The sequence below is a fragment of the Mirounga angustirostris genome, unplaced genomic scaffold, assembly GCF_029215605.1.
Source record: "Mirounga angustirostris isolate CCGP_5_RB_7025 unplaced genomic scaffold, mMirAng1.0.hap1 SCAF_2, whole genome shotgun sequence".
Lineage (NCBI taxonomy): Eukaryota > Metazoa > Chordata > Mammalia > Carnivora > Phocidae > Mirounga > Mirounga angustirostris.
Window position 1 is genome coordinate 42,902,430 of NW_026991710.1, and position 18,833 is coordinate 42,921,262.

Below are 18,833 nucleotides of genomic sequence, written 5' to 3' on the forward strand. Positions count from 1 at the left end.
CAAAATCAAAGTTTCTGAGACTTCAAAAAACTTGTCTTGATCACAGTGCTTTGAAAATTATTTTTCTTGGGCCAGCTTGGTGGCTCAGTTGGTTAAGCATCGGACTCTTGACTTGGGCTCAGGTCATGATCTCAGGGTTGTGAGATTGAGCCCTGAGTTGGGGTTTAAGATTCTCGCTCTTCCTCTTCCACTGCCTACCCCCCCCCAACAAAAACAAACAAACCAAAAGCTTAAAAAGAGAAGAAAACTATTTTTCAGGGTTTTAAAAGAGAAAGCAAACCCAAACCTTATAAGGTTCTAACTATACTGTGGATAATGAGGTCCTTTTGTTTGTTCTTCTTTTAAATAGCAACATCAGAACTTGATCTAGAAATGGAAGCTCTTAAAACTGTGTATAAGTCAGGGGAGACGATTGTGGTCACCTGTGCCGTCTTTAACAATGAGGTGGTTGACCTTCAGTGGACTTACCCTGGAGAAGTGGTAGGTACCTACAAGGCTCCTGGTGGCATGGAGCAGAGCACAACAGGGCTCAGAAGACCTGTCACTGACGGGGCATGACACCGATCTTCTCCAGACTTCAGCTTCCCATCTCTGCTGTGAGCCCATTTGACTAGATCACTTTATGGCTCGTTGGGCAATGGGGGAGGTTGAGACGCTAGCTGGACCAGGACCTTCAGAATCTATAAAGGTTGTACACTGAGCCTTCTTTTTCATAAGAAAGAAAGAAATAGGAAGGTTCTATACATACAGCTCTATCTATCTATCTATCTATCTATCTATCTATCTATCTATCTATCTACCTATCTATCTAATTCCCTTTCACTCCTGATTTGCAAATTTCTGTTCCCTGTTCTTTTTTGGCATTTGATAGCTTCTCTCCTTTTATCCATTTCTCTCCCCTGTGCTTTTGCTTCCCCTCTTCCTGTCTCTCCAGGGCATTGATTGGAAGTTGGGCATTTTCACATATGACATTATGACCTCATGCACTGAAGAGACATTCATAATCCTATATGTGTACATCTTCCCGGAATATGAGGCAGTTTGATTTTACTGTTCATGCTTGATTACCCTTAATCCTTAAAGCATAAACATTTCTTCTCATTTATTGGAGATAGACATTTTCCCCCCAAACCATAGTACATGCTATTTGGCCCCAAAATATATAATCTAAGTATTGTTTTATAAAACAAAGTTTTCATCAGATAATAAAAATAATACAGGTTTATCATCATAATGTTATCAAATTTAGAGAAACAGAGGAAAAGCCACTTCCCAGGACATCACTGTTAATATTCTAGGAAGATAAATCCTTTCAATACTTTGTATACAAAATAAATGTAATCATTAATAGGTATTATATTTTTAATAGTACTTTGTCACATCATTTTTCCTCTGGCAGTATATCACAAACACCGTACTATGCCATTAAATATCCTTTTTAAAACGTGATTTTCTAAGGCACTAGCTTAAGAAAATTTTTTTATTAGACTATTTTTTAGAGCTGTTTTAGGTTTGTAGTGAAATTGAGCAGATGGTACAGAGATTTCCCATTAGCCTCTGCCCTGTGCATGCACAACTCCCCCCCAGCCCCCTTACCAATAGCCTCGTGGGGTTGGCGGGGGGAGGACATTAGAATCCAGGAACTTACATTAGCACTTCATCCCCACCCACGGTGTGTATGAGGGTTCACTCTCTGGAGCCAGCTTTTTAAAGTGGTTTTCCTCCCCTTCTGCTGTAGAAAGGCAAAGGCATCACCATGCTGGAGGAAATCAAGGTCCCGTCCATCAAACTGGTGTACACTCTGAGGGTCCCCGAGGCCACGGTGAAAGATAGTGGAGATTATGAATGTGCTGCCCGCCAGGCCACCAAGGAGGTCAAAGAGATGAAGAAAGTCACCATTTCTGTCCATGGTACATTCTGCTTTCTAAAATGTCAGTTGTCCCTGATGCTTAGGATCCACCACGTGGTAATCATTACTTAATGGAAACTCTTCCCTGTACAGAGAAAGGGTTCATTGAAATCAAACCCAACTTCAGCCCATTGGAAGCTGTCGACCTACATGAAGTCAAACATTTTGTGGTGGACGTGCAGGCCTACCCACCTCCCAGGATATCCTGGCTGAAGGACAACCTGACTCTGATTGAAAATCTCACGGAGATCACCACGGACATAGAAAGGATTCAGGAAATAAGGTAAAGAAACACCCTTCCCAAGTATGCATTTCTTTTTACTGTGTCTCTCTAGATAGACTGAGGTTTGTGCATGTCTTACAACACAAACCAAGACTCAATCTAGAAAATGAGAAGTCTGACACAGGAGATACTTGAAATCAAGTACCTTTAATGATAACGTTGCCATGTGCTAATACTGTGCTGATAAATATTTAATAATAAAATAAGAAAAAAGAACTAAAGAGCTCTGTTCCCAATGAAAGATCATTTCCTGCATCCAGGAAGGGATGGAGGAAAGGAAGTAAAGTTGGACCCACTTGGATTGGATATATTCCATGACATCCACCATCTGTATGGCAAGTAGACATGTATGGTGATGCCGTACTTTCGGGCCCTCAAAATCCTTCCACACATATAATTTCATTTAACTAATTTTGGAAAGGACACTGTGCTATTGCATATGGTTATCCCACGCTACACAGAAGGACGCTGAGGCATGGAGAATTTCAGGGATGCGTGAGCTTGTCACGCTTTGTGACCAGCGCTCTTCCCATCCATCCTGTGGCTTTTTGGCCCTGTGATGCTTTACACATTTACTTATTTATTTAAAGATTGATTGATTGATTTGACAGAGAGAGAGAGAGAGCACAAGCAGGGGGAGCAGCAGAGGGAGAAGCAGACTCCCTGATGAGCAGGGAGCCCGACGTGGGGCTCGATCCCAGGACCCTGGGATAATGACCAGAGCCGAAGGCAGATGCTTAACGACTGAGCCACCCAGGCGCCCCTGTGATGTTTTATAAAGAAGGGCAATCAAATGGGCAAATACTTTATTGATGAACCCATAAAAACACACAGAGTCAAATGTCACTTATAACACATGGAAGAAATCTTTAGGGGAAACTTCCCTTTAATAAAGTATGAAGAAATAGATTTTTCTAATTTATTTTTTTAAAAGGTGATGGAATCTTGTGCTTTATTAGTACTTAAGCATCAAGAAGGTGCATTGTAAGAAGCTTTGCTCCATTCCTGCCGCCATTTGCCCCGGTCTCCCTGCCTCCCCAGGCAGAGGGAAGTACTTTTATTAGTTTCATTAGGTTCTTCTGAAACCTTCCCGAGTTTCTTTAAGCAAATACCAACAAGTAGGAATGTCATCCTGGAGACCTCTCCATGTCAGTGTGTAGACTGTGTCCTGTTGCTCGTCTCAAGATGTCTGGGCTTCTGTTTAAGAATTAAGTGTCTATAAGTCAGACCTTCACTATGTAGAAAGGGCACGGAAAATCCCAGAAAAGCGAAGATATGGACAAGAAAAAAAAGATGTTTTTACTTTTTACGAAAACAAACTTTAAAGTGAACATGGCACTGTTGGAACAGTTGGCATCTCTTTGGCTATGACTAGCTGACACAAAGGCCTTTTTGTTTCAGGTATCGGAGCAAATTAAAGCTGATCCGCGCTAAGGAGGAAGACAGCGGCCATTACACGATCGTCGTTCAAAATGAGGACGACGTGAAGAGCTATACTTTCGAGCTCTTAACTCAAGGTGCATCAGGCAGTAGAAAGATCATATGAGGGCGCCTGGGTGGCTCAGTTGGTTGGGCGGCTGCCTTCGGCTCAGGTCGTGATCCTGGAGTCCTGGGATCGAGTCCCGCATCGGGCTCCCTGCTCGGCGGGGGGTCTGCCTCTCTCTCTGGCCCTCCCCCCTCTCATGCTCTCTGTCTCGTTCTCTCTCTCTCAAATAGATGGAATCTTTAAAAAAAAAAAAAAGAGAGAGATCATATGAGCTCAGCAATGAAGTGAATGAGTGTCCCCCCAGGAGAGCCTGGCACTCTTCTCCCCCGGGGGTGGAGAGAAAAGCAGCGCTTTATGGGAGAAGTAGCTGGTGTAGGCGTCACCTGTCAGGGAGAGCTTTGTTGGGCTATGAATTCACACAGTTCTGGGAAGTCCAGGCTGCTCTGAAACAGTCTGGGGAATTCCTAGCTTACAACACCACCTGCTTCTCAGTCTGGCACCTCCAGTTCTTGGAAGAGTAAAGTGATGCGTTTTGGTCCAGATGACCTTAGGTTGTTCCAGAGAGTTTTGGCCTTTTCGCTTAGCTTCCCTCAAGGCATCGCACAACGGCCCTTACCAGGAGGGACTGCCTCGGTCTGTTCACGTTCAGGTCCAGCCCCTGTTCATTGGGTACCTACCGTGTGCCTGGAACTGCGTTAGGGGACTCACTTGACCCTCACAGTAAATCTGTGATACAAGCATTAGCATATTTCTAATTTATTTGATCATGGATTTAAAAAAAAAAATCTTTTAAACCTAGTGACATTCCACAGATGCACTTTGGTAAATGCTGCTTTAGATTATACTCTAGCTGAATCTATTAGTTGAACCCCAAGCCGTAATACAATTTTAAGAGCCTCCTTGCCTTTCAAGCCAAATAACCACAGGGGCTTTTTACTTTTCTCACTCCAGATTTAGAACACCACAGGATACAAATCCCTAAACACTGAAACTCTGAAAATGCTCTTAACCAAGTGGGTCTACCCAAAGTGGAGCATTATGATTATGCACATAATTGCTTTCAGCCCCTTCTTGGGTGGTTACTCGCTTGACAGGTCCGATGCGACGTGGACAAATTCTGAACCTGAATTCTGTGAACCTGTGGCTCACGGAGGTTCTGGGACCCAGATGATTCGATTCTGATCTCTTTTTACCTCTTGCAGTTCCCTCGTCTATTCTGGACTTGGTTGATGACCACCATGGCTCTACAGGGGGACAGACTGTGAGATGCACCGCTGAAGGGACGCCTCTTCCTGATATCGAGTGGATGATCTGCAAGGATATTAAGAAGTACGGAAACGAGAGGTTTCTTTTTCATTGGTGGTCAGAATGTTTCTTCCTTGATACAAAGAACTTCAGATGCATTTGCTTTCTTTGGCTGGCCCTTCTTTTGTATTTGTGATTCTGACTGGGCCTAAGTCTCATAAACTATAGGATAGGGTCCTAAGCACGGGCCTGGTGTGCATGCGTGCATGGTGTGGTGCCCGTGACCCATGTGGTCATGAAGAGCTATAAGGAGAAGGTCCCTGGCTCTCACCAGATTCTCCAAGGGTGCCTAATCAGAAAAGAAGATGAATTTAAAGGACTGCAGGTCTAGGAGGATTTTTACCACCCTGGTCCACTTCGCTTTATATTTCTTACAGGGTGAGCTTTTTTTGGTAGCTAGATTGGCATGTGAACATAAATGACAATATTGCCCATGGTGACTGCTTGCTTCCTTTGCCTACCTGCTGTTTGGGGGAGTTAACTCACCAGTTCTTCCTTTACCCCCCATCTGTCCATCTTCTCTGTTGGGCACTTGAGTGACATGCTCACGCTTCCACCCATGGTGACTGCTTGCATTCAGAAGCCTCGATATTTTCTCTTGGAAGCTGAGACTCCTAGACCTTCCCTTTCTTAGGGGATCTTGATCTTGGATCTTGACTGGGGCTAGAATCTAGGTCTCATTAACTCGGCCAGGGGATCACTCCAACCCTAGTGACACCTGAGGGGCACTTGACAGTGCAGGTGGGGAGAGAAGAGGGGGCCAGGCTTTTTCAAGGGGTGGGCAATTGGGATAGTTAAACATTCTTGAAGTGGGTCTGTTCAGTTGGCTCATGGGTTCAAGACTTGGGATTGGTAGTTATATTTGATGGAACTTATTTCTACCTTGCGTGCTTCATAAACAGTTAACTTTCAATTATCCACATACAGGTTATCCTCTGTTGGGTCTGTGCAAACGAGTTTCAGTGATATTAATATGCACATAAAATACAAAAGTCCACCTGTAGCACCCCCAAATGTAGGCAAGGTCAGAGCTGCTTACCACCATAGGTGATTCTCACTGCTTTGCTCACCTCCATTGTCCTGATAACTGGCTCTGTGTTTATGTCCTTTTTCTCTCCAGGTGTAATAATGAAACTTCATGGGCGGTTTTGGCCAACAATATCTCAAACATTATCACGGAGGTCCACCCCCGAGACAGGAGTACTGTGGAGGGCCGAGTGACATTCACCAGGGTGGAGGAGACCATCGCTGTTCGATGTCTGGCCAAGAATCTCCTTGGGGCTGAGAGCCGAGAGCTGAAGCTGGTGGCTCCCAGTGAGTTTATCTTAGTCATCAGCCAAGCCCTTCCTCCTTCATGCAGAACTTTGAATCCCAGATGGGGTCCAAAAGGAATGAAGGTCCCAAGGCAGAAATTCAGCTCTGAATGCTCTTAAAGGGCCTTCTCTGGGCATCCACATGGGAGCCCTTTCTTTCGGATTCTGACCCCCAATTGCACCTTGCAGAGGCATCCTGCTTGTCTAGTGGGATAGCTACTCCGTCTCTGTAGTCTGAGTGTGGGGACAGAAGATGGGGAAGGGGGATCTTCTGCCTTGTTGCTCCTTACAAGTGAAAATGAGCCAGGCAGCCTTGATGCTTTTCCGCCAATAGTGAGAGATTTCTGGCCCAAACACAACCACATCGCCTTCCTGTCCTCCTGCGTGTTTGTGCAAATTCTTCCTCATGCGTCTTTCTCCTTCAGCGCTGCGTTCTGAACTCACCGTCGCCGCTGCGGTCCTCGTGCTGTTGGTGATTGTGATCATCTCACTTATTGTCCTGGTTGTCATTTGGAAACAGGTAGGTATTTTCCCCAAAGAACTAAAAACCTTTGAAGCCAGTAAGAACAAGAAGAAGAGCAGCCTAGCTCAGCATGTGGCACGGAGAAGGAGCTCAGTAATTATGTGTTGAAGGAATGTGGGTTGATCCTGCTGTGTCTGGTCACTTTGCTGCCATTAAGCTTTGGTGCATCTGGGCTTTGGTAATTCACTAGTTACCTGTCCTGGTCATTCGTAGAAACCGAGGTATGAAATTCGTTGGAGGGTCATTGAATCCATCAGCCCTGACGGACATGAATATATTTACGTGGACCCGATGCAGCTGCCTTATGACTCAAGATGGGAGTTTCCAAGGGATGGACTCGTGCTTGGTAAGCGCCTCTTGGGGTGATCTCCCAAGACTCCCCTTTGATTGGGACATAACTACTTTTTATAGCCTTGTGCAGGAATAAGGGATCTGAGCTTGTGCTTGGTAAGAGCTAGGCAATAGAAATTGGCTTTCAGAAGTATTTTTCTGTCTTGAAAATGAGTTAATTGCATCACTGCCATGGTTTTTAAAAAATCTCGTTCCAGGGGCACCTGGGTGGCTCAGTTGGTTAAGCGTCTGCCTTCGGCTCAGGCCATGATCTCGGGGTCCTGGGATCGAGTCCCACATCGGGCTCTGCCCTCAGCGGGGAGTCTGCTTGTCCCCTGCCCCTCCCCCCCCCCGCTCGTGCTCTCTCTCACTCTCAAATAAATAAATAAAATCTTAAAAAAATAAAAACATAAAAAAATAAAAATCTTGTTCTATAGCAAATTATGGTTAAAGAAAATTTTACAAGAGGAGAAGAGAATGTGAGGAGGTCCTGCCAAAGATACTCATTGAGATGGCTTTGCTTTGGGAGTCACACAAATTGATGGGATGAATTTCTGTGACTGAAAAGGAACAGACGAGATTTGAATGAGGACAACCACAAAGGGTATTTTAATCTAGTCCATTCTGAGGATGTATTAGATACTGCTTTAGAGTACGTATATTTAGAATATAGAATATAAAAATATAGGTACTTTTCAAAGCAAAATATGTAAAAATAATCAAGTCAACTTATCACAGACTTTTCACATATTTCAATCTTGGGCTGAGACCGAGTACATGAAGCTTTAGTTAAAGGAATTTTTTTTTTTAAATCACATTCTGAATGAATGAAAACAGGACAAAGACACAAAGCAGATGAACACAGGGGAAGGGAAGGGAAAATAAAATAAGATGAAAACAGAGAAAGAGGCAAACCATAAGAGACTCTTAACTATAAGGAAAAAACTGAAGGTGGCTACAGGGGAGGTGGGTGGGGGATGGGGAACTGGGTGATGGGCATTAAGGAGGGCACTTGATGTAATGAGCACTGGGTGTTATTTGCAACTGAGGAATCACTAAATTCTACCCCTGAAACTAATAATATGCTATATGTTAACTAAATTGAATTTAAATAAAAAAAGACAAGTGAAAGTTAGAGCTAGAGGTCATGTCACTGGGAGTACGCTAACCGTGTGTGCTTTGGAGGATGCCAGAGGCAGTGTTTAATGATCCACTTGTCTCATTCCAAAATACAAGGTTAGGTCTTACTAAAGAGTTACTTAAACTGAAATCAAACAAGATGTCCTAGCTACTTCCAATTTCAACTACTTGTACCTGGAAACGAAGTTTTCTTTATCATCTCTCCCCACCACCAATCCCACCCCTACTCCCCTCCCCGCCCCCCCCCCCCCAGTTTTACAAAAAGAGCAGAGGAACTTAAAGTAGTAAAATGTGTGGGGGGGAAGGGCAACATCCCTAATGTGCTAAGAGGCATTTCTGTGTCTCTCTGCTCCTGTGTGTTCCCCTAAGGCAGCCGTATCTTTCCAGGTACAGTTTCCCACAATGCAAACATGCAAACATGCACTGCTGGCTGTTAGTCCCTTAAGAGCTGAGTCTCCCACCCCCCGCCCCCAACACGGCTTGGCTCGGCGTGGTGAGACTGATATTTGGGGACGCATTCTTTTTAGATTGTGGGGACGGCAGCTTCCATTTCCTTATGTCGCTTCCAGCACGGAGCCAAGTGTGTGTTCCCACTGGGCGCTGTTAGCCTCTGATGGTCCCGGTCCTTCCTACAAGCAGGCAGCAAGACTTCATCACGCCTTGGAATCAGTGATGTCTTGAATACCGAAGTATTTCCAGTGGATAAGGACTTATTGATGCAAAAGATGCCTCTGTTTGCATGTGGAGAACAGAAGGGTAGAGAAGCAGGGGGTTTGGGCGAGAGCCACAGGAAACAAGGGCCTCGGAGCTTGCGGTCTGGCCCATACTGGAGCTGGGAGACAGAATGCTCACACCAGGGAAGGATGCACCCTCCTTACTCCTGCCCGCGGTTCCCTTCCCCTTACAGATGTTATTTGACAAAAGCAATTGTACTGATTTCCTTCCCTGTGGACTCCGTTCTGATCTTGACGTGCTGACTTGCAGGAATCGTGAGGCTGACTCCAGTCTGAAAGAATAGCCCCCCGCTGGGCGCCCATGCATGCTGGCCGTGGTACATAAAACCGAGGGGACGAAGCTCCAGTCCGCCTGTGTTAATGGTTCTGATTGCTCACAGGTCGTATCCTGGGATCTGGTGCGTTTGGGAAAGTGGTTGAAGGAACTGCCTATGGGTTAAGCCGCTCCCAGCCTGTCATGAAAGTAGCAGTGAAGATGCTAAAACGTAAGTGCCCTTTCCTGGGATTTTTTTGAAACCAGAGGTTAGTCAGGTGAATTGCTCAAAATCACACAGCGAGTACATGCCAGATTTAGGACCAGATCTTTCGATTCTAGGTTTTGTGTGTATTTAGGCTCTTTTCTCAGTCGCGTTATTTAGATTATTCTCATTGCCTGTATGTTGGAAAGTCAAGAGTTGTTATTTTGGTGACTTCTTTTTACCCTCAAGACTAGGCATTAGTTAGTAGAGTCTAGACCAGGTCACTCTGTGTTTCTCTTTAAGGCTCTCAGTAAGTGAGGGGCGCCTGGGTGGCTCAGTTGGTTAAGCGACTGCCTTCGGCTCAGGTCATGATCCTGGAGTCCCAGGATCGAGTCCCACATCGGGCTCCCTGCTCAGCAGGGAGTCTGCTTCTCCCTCTGACCCCCCCGCCTCTCATGCTCTCTCTCTCTCTCTCTCTCTCTATCTCATTCTCTCTCTCAAATAAATAAATAAAATCTTAAAAAAAAAAAAGGCTCTCAGTAAATGAAATGATATCCCATCATAGGATTAGCCATGTCATTGGCTTTGTGTGGGAGGTAAATCACTTGAACTGATACGTGATTTATTTTTTCAACAGCCACAGCCAGATCCAGTGAGAAACAAGCTCTCATGTCGGAACTGAAGATAATGACTCACCTGGGGCCGCATTTAAACATTGTGAACTTGCTGGGAGCCTGCACCAAGTCAGGTAGGCTTCCTGACCCAGGAGTGAGGATTTTCACAGAAGACCTGTAGTTGTGAAGACTGTCCAGGCTTTTTTAAAGTCCTTCCTGTCTACCTCCAAACATGCCAGCAACTCTTAAGTCTCTTGAACGGAGTTGCCTGGATTCCACTGAATTGTCGGGAGATCCTTGTTTTTGAGCACCATCTCCTGTCTGTGCAAACATCGCATTTCATGGCTTTTCTGTTCTTCGTGTTCATGCCCGTTTCTTTTTTTTTTTTTTAAGATTTTTTATTTATTTATTTGACAGAGAGAGACACAGTGAGAGAGGGAACACAAGCAGGGGGAGTGGGAGAGGGAGAAGCAGGCTTCCCTGCTGAGCAGGGAGCCCGATGCAGGACTTGATCCCAGGATTCTGGGATCATGACCTGAGCCGAAGGCAGACGCTTAACGGCTGAGCCACCCAGGCGCCTCTCATGCCCATTTCTTAACTGATTTTGGTTCCCACAGGCCCTATTTACATCATCACCGAGTACTGCTTCTATGGGGATTTGGTCAACTATTTGCATAAGAATAGGGATAGCTTCCTGAGCCGCCACCCGGAGAAACCAAAGGAAGAGCTGGACATTTTCGGATTGAACCCTTCCGATGACAGCACACGGAGGTGGGTGCAGAGGGACACGCTGCTGTGAGTCGTTGCCTTAGAAGCCTCACCAGTGGAGAGAGCCCGTGTCTGCATAGAATCCATGTCTGCAGACCCCGTGCCACCAGGCAGCAAGACTTAGAGTCCCCCAGCCTTCCCCGTCGTACCCTGATGCAGCAGGGACACACCTGCCCACAGGTGTTTGGGACCAGATATCACGTGGGGAGGCCTTGCCAAGAGGTTTGAACGGAGGCAAGAGTTGGAGTCATTCTGGGAGCCATTTTGCTGGTAATGTGTGGTCCGCTAGAGACCTGTAAGTTGCGGCTCTGGCCAGGGATGCCTCCCTGCTGGTATCTTGTGAGAAACTGCCCTAGGACCTCCACGTTTGAGATTCTGCTCCTTGCGGACCCTGGGCCTAGAAATCAAGCCAGTGGTAGTAATCCCAACTGTGGGAACCTACAAGTAGCTACAGAGGTCTGAGTGGCTTTAAAGTTCTGTAAGATCAGAAAGTGCAAGTTCACTTTATATAGAATTACTCGATGGACACCACATTGGCACTGAATTTATTGAGGAGCAGGAAACATCTGGCCACGTGGTCATGCGGCCCAGGGTTTGTGGCCTGTGAGTTGAAAAACAGAGCAAGAATAAAGACAGACACACCTGAGTTGAGATGACCCAGTATTTGTGACCCAGGTATTTGTGTGATTATTGATTAATGCTCATCTCACCTGCCAGACTGCCCCACATGGAAGGTGCACATTGGTTTTGCTTTTGCTCGCCCCCCCTGGCTATCCCCATACCTGCCACACTGTCTTGTGTACTGTGGGCCCCTGGTCATCATCTACTGAAGGTAGAATGAGCACTCCCAAGGGGCACCCTGAATAAGGTTTCTTTTTCTGTTGTTACAGTTATGTTATTTTATCTTTTGAAAACAATGGTGACTACATGGACATGAAGCAAGCTGACACCACCCAGTATGTCCCCATGCTGGAAAGGAAAGAGGTTTCTAAATACTCGGACATCCAGAGATCGCTGTATGACCGCCCAGCCTCGTATAAGAAGAAGTCTATGTTAGGTAAAACTGTCACTGTCCACTCTCTGCACCTGCCAGTGGTTTAGTATGATATAGATTTCCCCTGCACTCTGAAAGTTGGGTTTCTGCCTCTCTTTGATGAAAGACCTACATTAGTACTTGTTCTCACTCACTGAAAGAAGTCTGAAAAGGATTTTTGGTTTTTACGAAATAGTAAGTGCTTCTTTGCTTTACACTGTTTTGGCTTACACAGGGTTTCTTAGGAATGCTCTGCTTTCAGATAGTGGTGGAAACCTGTACTTAAAATACTCAGAGGAAGGGGCGCCAGGGTGGCTTGGTCGGTTAAGCATCTGACTCTGGATCTCAGCCCCGGCCTTGATCTCAAGGCCGTGAGTTCAAGCCCCGTGTTGGGCTCCATGCTGGGCGTGGAGACTACTTAAAAAAAAAAAAAAATAACTCAGCGGAAGGTGAGCAGGCACGGTGAGCGGAACTGCCAGCCCGTGGTCCCTAACTGCGTGTCTGCACAACTGTATCTGTGACATGTTTTCAGAAGTTTGTGGCCTGTGAATTGAAAAAAAGAAAAAGAATAAAGACTTAATGCAATGCATTTTCACACTTTAAATGTAATCCTTTTAAAGAATGGTTTATCCTGATATACTTATCTTCCTTTTTTGGTGTTAATGTGTCTTTTTTTTTTAATGAAAGTATGGTGATCGCTGGTCTTTATTTTTTTCCCTCAGTGCCCTTATTGGCAAAATTAGAAGTTGGCTATCTCCTATTGGTTCCTAGTATTTATTTTCAAAATTTTAATTCTATAAGTCTCTGGGATCTAGGAGTTCAGTAGCCCTTGCTTTTGGCTTTGTTAATATCCACTTTGTGATAGAAACTGGAAAGTAGACAATTGGAGGTCGTGTTTTTCTGATAAGAGTGTTAGGTGTTTCTACTGAATGTTGTTTGAAGGAAGATCTGTCTGATCTTTCAAAACAGATGAACATGTGGCAGGATTGCATTGATTTATAAACTCCAGGGAGCCTAGCCGATGCCCAGAGCAGATGGACCACGCCACTTCTGCCAGGGTGGGGGTGGCCCTTCCAGGTTCTCGTCTAATCCCAGGCTTGGAGCGGGGAGGACACTACTCTTGGGTCCGATGTTGACACGTCTTGTGATTTTGTGTTATTGGGCCTGAGCCCTCCCATTAGTCAATGCACAAAAGTGTTGAGCTGCCATGGAAATTATTTTGAAAATCACTGATATGCTCTGAATGCTTGTGGGGTTCTTAAGTGAAAGGTACAATCTGTTAAAAAAGAATGTGCTTGTTTTGCAAAGCTCGGTACACAAGAATATTTTCCATTGCTGCAGTTCCAAGTTCCATTCACTTCTCGTTGCCAAATGGGTACACTTCCAAGCCCTTTAAAAAGATTAGCCAATGAGAGCTGTCGGAACCAGTGCTTCCTCTCCCCTCCCGTATTGTTAAAAATAGTTTACATTGCTTCCCAGGCTGGACCTGGCTCCAGATGTCAGGGGAACCTGATTCATGCTCAGCTTGGGTCCTGTTGGCAGGCGGACCACTGCTTTCTGGCCTTCTCCTAGCTGGCAGGAAAAATATGAATGGCTGCAACTACTCTTCACTTGCCTGAAAATTTTTAAAAAGAAATGAGAACTGCTGGCCTAGATTACCTCCTTCCTCGAAAACCCTGGGACCTTCCAGATTTTCAGAAAGTGGGGAAAATGGACAAGTTACAAAAGGAACTAAAGGCAAAGTCCTTGGCACTGACCTTTAAGATTGTTACCTCTAGTCTGACTGGGGCTGGATTTTATTCAGGAAATGAGCCAAACACTATGAAGGTGGCTTTAAAAAGAGAAAAAAAAAGGGGGGGGGGGAATTCCTAGAAGCTAGTTTTATGGACAAGTTACAAAAGGAACTGGGGAAAGTGGACAAGTTACAAAAGGAACTAAAGGCAAAGTCCTTGGCACTGACCTTTAAGATTGTTACCTCTAGTCTGACTGGGGCTGGATTTTATTCAGGAAATGAGCCAAACACTATGAAGGTGGCTTTAAAAAGAGAAAAAAAAAAGGGGGGGGGCGGAATTCCTAGAAGCTAGTTTTTCAAAGGGCCCTTATGTATATTCATCATGGAAGATTTTGTGTGTGTGTGTGCGTGTGTACGTGTGTGTTTTAGAGGTGGCCTAGGTAACTTGCTAACTAAGGCTGAAAAAAGAAATTTGGGAGGCAAACAACAAGATATGTGTGAGAACCCACTAGACTGGTCCTTATGGATATATATATATAAATATATATATATATATATATAAACATATATATATATGTTTATAAACCAGAGAGCTATTTCTGCAGATAGATTTCTTTTTAATGGTAGAACCTCTGCATGGCTTACATACCCACCCGTGAGGTCTGGAAATGCTATAGGAACATAATTTTAGATCCGTTCTTTGGACAAGGCTGCGCAGTCTGACAAGTGGCCACCCCAGGGGAGCGTCCCCGGTGGGGGATGCTTCACGCTGTCCTCTAGGGCCAACACACTTCATTCCTTTTCTGCAGACTCAGAAGTCAAAAACCTCCTTTCGGACGATAACTCAGAAGGCCTTACCTTGTTGGACTTGTTGAGCTTTACCTATCAAGTTGCTCGAGGAATGGAATTTTTGGCTTCAAAAAATGTAAGTGCGTTCATGGAATAGAGTTCTCTGTGGATCCAGGCCACAGGTCTGAGTGAGGTGAGCGTGGAAGGTCTCGCTTGAAGAGGCCGGTAGCAATGGCTGCTTCTCTTTTCCTTTTCCCCTGAAGCGTAGTGGGGAGTCTGATATCATCGGGTATCTACTCTGCTCTAGAGCTTTCTCCTTCTTGGGGGTCGTTGGGAGGAGAGCCTGGAGGAGGCGAGTTCTCTGTGCCGGGACAGCCTCCCCAAGCCGTGCCAGGCAGCTCCCAGCACCACCGGGAGGTGGCCAGTTTTGCAGGGGTGATGTTGTCTAGTGGCAGATGGACCAGCTGTTGTTTCTTCCCTTTCCATGCAGTGTGTCCACCGGGACCTGGCTGCTCGAAACGTCCTCCTGGCGCAGGGGAAAATCGTGAAGATCTGTGACTTCGGCCTGGCCAGAGACATCATGCATGATTCAAACTACGTGTCCAAAGGCAGTGTATGTGGTCTCTCCACTCACTTGACATGCTCACCTTTCCTCACTCAATCTCTAAAGCTAGGTGTTGCTTCTGGCCACTCAGGGTCCATATTTTTAACGTGGAGTCCATTTTAAATTCAGGAATGGGCTCCAGGGAATCAGTAGGAAAAGCACGAGCTCTGTAGCCAAGCTGCCTGGGCGTGAGTACTGGCTCCAGCACGTACTAGCGTGGAGATTTGGGGCGAGTTACCTGACCATTCTGTAGCTTGGTTTTGGTTTTCCCTATCAGTAGCAGTGACCTGATAACAGTACCTATCTCCTGGGTTGTTGTGGGTGATTCAGTGACTTTAACGTTAAATGCCTAGACCTGTGCCTGGTACATACGAGCAGTGAGCAAGTGTTCGCTGTTACTCGTCTGTGCTTCTGTACATGCATTCATTTCCAGAGAGAGCATCTCTGACTTCTACCAAATTTGCAGATGGAATCTATGACCCCTAAAACATTAAGACCATTTGAGTGCATAGATCTCAGAGGCCCAATCTCCTGAAAGACTGTCATTCTAAATGAACCCTCGGACCATCCTCCCCACCCCTTCCACCTCTGAGCAGAGGTAGCTCGGTATACATTTGCCACCTATTGGTACAATTCCAAATCACGCCACTGCACTGGTAGTGAGACCGCTCGGGGCCGCTGCGTCCACCCACAGAAGGCCACTGCTCTGTGTCTGGGGTCCATGTGGTTCGTGTACCGCGTGGCCATGACCTGGAGCTTTAGGCACCCGGAACAGATCAGTGGACGTTGGTGGAGTCGCTCTCTTGCCTGCTCAAGAAGCCGATGAATCAGTGATCTCGCCCGCCATCACAGAGGGCCAAAGGATGCTAACGTAGTCCCTTTATGTGGCGGCCTCAGCTTAGTGTTTGCCCCGCAGCCGGCACCAGCCTCACAGAAGGGGCTTCCAGATTATGAAGTGACAATTTCTTAAAGTTCAAAAATGTAATTGATTCTCAGATCACTGGATCTGTTTTTAATTTTGTTCCTAGGAACACCTGCAAATAGGAGACAGGCCCATTCAGGACTCTCACTCTTTGGGTAAACATTCAGGCTTAAATATTTTTGGATGTTATTCCATGGGAGGACACACGAGGCAACATCGACCATCCGTCCTTCATCAGATATTTATTGAGCACCCACTAGGTGCCAGGCACTCTTCTGAGTGTGGGGAGTGTAGCGCTGGACAAAAAAACACAAAGATTTTGTGGGCAAGGTTATTAGTGCAAGTTATTATTAGTCCACAGAGAACCCCTGTTATTTCTGCTGCTGTAGGTCATCAGTGGGTATGCTGGGTTTAATTTCCTCCGTCTCTCCGTGCAGACCTTTCTCCCCGTGAAGTGGATGGCCCCTGAGAGCATCTTCGACAACCTCTACACCACGCTGAGTGACGTCTGGTCCTACGGCATTCTGCTCTGGGAGATCTTTTCCCTTGGTACGGACCTGACATCTCTGCTCATTTGGGTTGTTTTGCAACAACACTGGAAGGGAAGCACTGTTTTCCAAGCTCCAGAGTGTAGACGATGCTAAGATACCTGCTGTGAGTCAAGAGTGGGGCAGCTGATTTAAATCACGAATTGTGCACTTGCGGTGTCTGGTGTTATGCCCATGCGCACTGAGCCAGGAGGCTTGCGGGGCTGCACCCTCACCTCTGGCCTGTGCCCCCCACTCCTTTGGGCTGTGCTTGGGTGACTTTCTCCCACTGCAAGTGTTCCTGAGGACACCCACTCCCCAGCTGCTTTCTCGCCAGGGACTTTGAGTTAAGTAGATTCACGGGTGGAGAGTCACCTCTCCATCGCTTCATGGTGATCGACGCTCAGGTGAAAAGTAGTATGGCGGGTGAACGGGCGTAACTCGCCTTCACGCTCATGGCCCTGGAGGAGGAGAGGAACCTCCTGGTCATTCAGGGAGTCAGTCCCCAGGTACCCCGTGCTGCCAGGTGAGGGCCCCGAGGGAGGAGTGATTTACGACCTGACCTTAGTTCGTCTGGAGAGGTAAGACCTCCATGTAGCGATAAACGGTGTGTGGCTGATTTAAAATCGTCATGGAAGAGAAGGGGGAAGGGAGCCCTGTGGTCGTTGTGGACGGCTTTAGAGAGGAAGCTAAGCTTGATCTGGCCTTGGCCATACACACTGAAATGTGTCCTGAATTCTGTAGGAAAGGGTTTCTTCCCTGCCTCGTCTCCTTTTTTGATCCCAGTTCTCCCTGCTTGGATGTCACTGTGGATCATCCCAGTGTGTGGCTTGACTGAGTCTCATGGTCTATTAAAAGCAGAGAATTATCTAGGTATTTCAAGCCGCAGCTTTGACTTTTGCTCTCGTTATTTGAACATCTGTGGTGAAAATGATTTTTTTGCCTTCAGTGGTTCAGAATTTCTCTTGCTTTTCTATTTTGCTTTATGTATGTAGATCCAGTAGTCAGAAACATTGAAAAACTCGTTTGTGCTTTTTCTAAAGATGTAGAATTTTGCCTCAGGTGTCTGGACTTGACCAACATTAAGTCCTGGTTACATTTATTTATTTATTTATTTATTTTAAAGATTTATTTATTTATTTATTTGACAAAGAGAGACACAGCGGGAGAGGGAACACAAGCTGGGGAGTGGGAGAGGGAGAAGCAGGCTTCCCATGGAGCAGGGAGCCCGATGTGGGGCTCGATCCCAGGACCCTGGAATCATGACCCAAGCCGAAGGCAGATGCTCAACCACCCAGGCGCCCCAAGTCCTGGTTACATTTAAAATTTGAGGGGAATTCCTGGTTACATGCAAGATTTGGGGAAGCAAACCGTGAAGTCAAGGAGATAATAACACTTAATTTCCTTGAAAGAACCAGAACTTCAAGTGGGGATCCCCAGGTATTTTCTGTAGGTTCTGTGTCACCCTGATAGTTTCAGCCATGTCCCACCGGCTGGCTAATCCTGGTTGTTTCCCTTGGTTTTCAGGCGGCACACCCTACCCCGGCATGATGGTGGATTCTACTTTCTACAATAAGATCAAGAGTGGGTACCGGATGGCCAAGCCTGACCATGCCACCAGTGAAGTGTGAGCCCCCTCCCCATCTTGTGGGCCTTGTGTTCATGCCCAGTGGGTCTGTGGGTTGTGGGGGGTGCCCTGACACCCCTCCCCGTGCCCACTCTGAGTTCTGTGCTCCCGCAGCTACGAGATCATGGTGAAGTGCTGGCACAGCGAGCCGGAGAAGAGACCCTCCTTCTACCACCTGAGTGAGATTGTGGAGCACCTGCTGCCTGGACAGTATAAGAAGGTTTGTCTGGGCCCCTTAAAGATGGGTGGAAAGGAATGGGCAAAGGGAAGACGTCAATAGCTGGTAGCTCTGTGAGCGAGCAGCACCGTTCAACACTGTTTTAAAGGAACATTTTCAGAGGAGGAAAAAGATTGCTTGATCCAGTGGCCTGGGTTTCCTGGAGTGCTCCCCAGACCCCTGGTAGCAGTGATGTCTGAAAACCCTCCCCTTTCCACAGGGCTCCCCTTTCATCTTAAGTGTGCAACACCTGTAAGCACTTTATTCTCCAGATATTTGAGTATCTGAAGCTACTGTGCAGTTAGAAGTCTCGGGGCATCCACAGCCTCATTTGCATGCACTTAAATCCATGTGAAATTGGCTTTTACCAGCTGACTGGAAGGAACAACCTCAGCTGTTATCTGTGGCTCCAGCTGGTTTTTTTGTGGGATAGGAAGCATTGTTCAAAGGAACAAATGTAATTTCATGGAACCAAGCAGGATACATTAATGAATGAAGCAACTTTCTGCTGAGATGCTG

At 46.2% G+C, this 18,833-nt stretch overlaps 1 protein-coding gene across 5 annotated transcripts in view; it reads left to right on the top strand.

Annotated features, from left to right (window-relative positions):
* Nucleotides 1–18,833, top strand: part of PDGFRA (platelet derived growth factor receptor alpha) — a 44,721-nt gene that overhangs the window by 16,436 nt on the left and 9,452 nt on the right. For all 5 annotated transcript variants that reach the window (XM_045881136.3, XM_045881135.3, XM_045881138.3 and 2 more), the window contains 17 exons: nt 350–480; nt 1,739–1,910; nt 2,003–2,192; nt 3,594–3,709; nt 4,881–5,007; nt 6,104–6,297; nt 6,722–6,816; nt 7,033–7,165; nt 9,404–9,508; nt 10,119–10,229; nt 10,713–10,866; nt 11,754–11,920; nt 14,438–14,553; nt 14,908–15,030; nt 16,381–16,492; nt 17,998–18,097; nt 18,212–18,317. In XM_045881136.3, the coding sequence (XP_045737092.1) occupies nt 350–480; nt 1,739–1,910; nt 2,003–2,192; nt 3,594–3,709; nt 4,881–5,007; nt 6,104–6,297; nt 6,722–6,816; nt 7,033–7,165; nt 9,404–9,508; nt 10,119–10,229; nt 10,713–10,866; nt 11,754–11,920; nt 14,438–14,553; nt 14,908–15,030; nt 16,381–16,492; nt 17,998–18,097; nt 18,212–18,317 (2,252 nt within the window). The remainder of the gene's footprint in view (nt 1–349; nt 481–1,738; nt 1,911–2,002; nt 2,193–3,593; nt 3,710–4,880; nt 5,008–6,103; nt 6,298–6,721; nt 6,817–7,032; nt 7,166–9,403; nt 9,509–10,118; nt 10,230–10,712; nt 10,867–11,753; nt 11,921–14,437; nt 14,554–14,907; nt 15,031–16,380; nt 16,493–17,997; nt 18,098–18,211; nt 18,318–18,833) is intronic.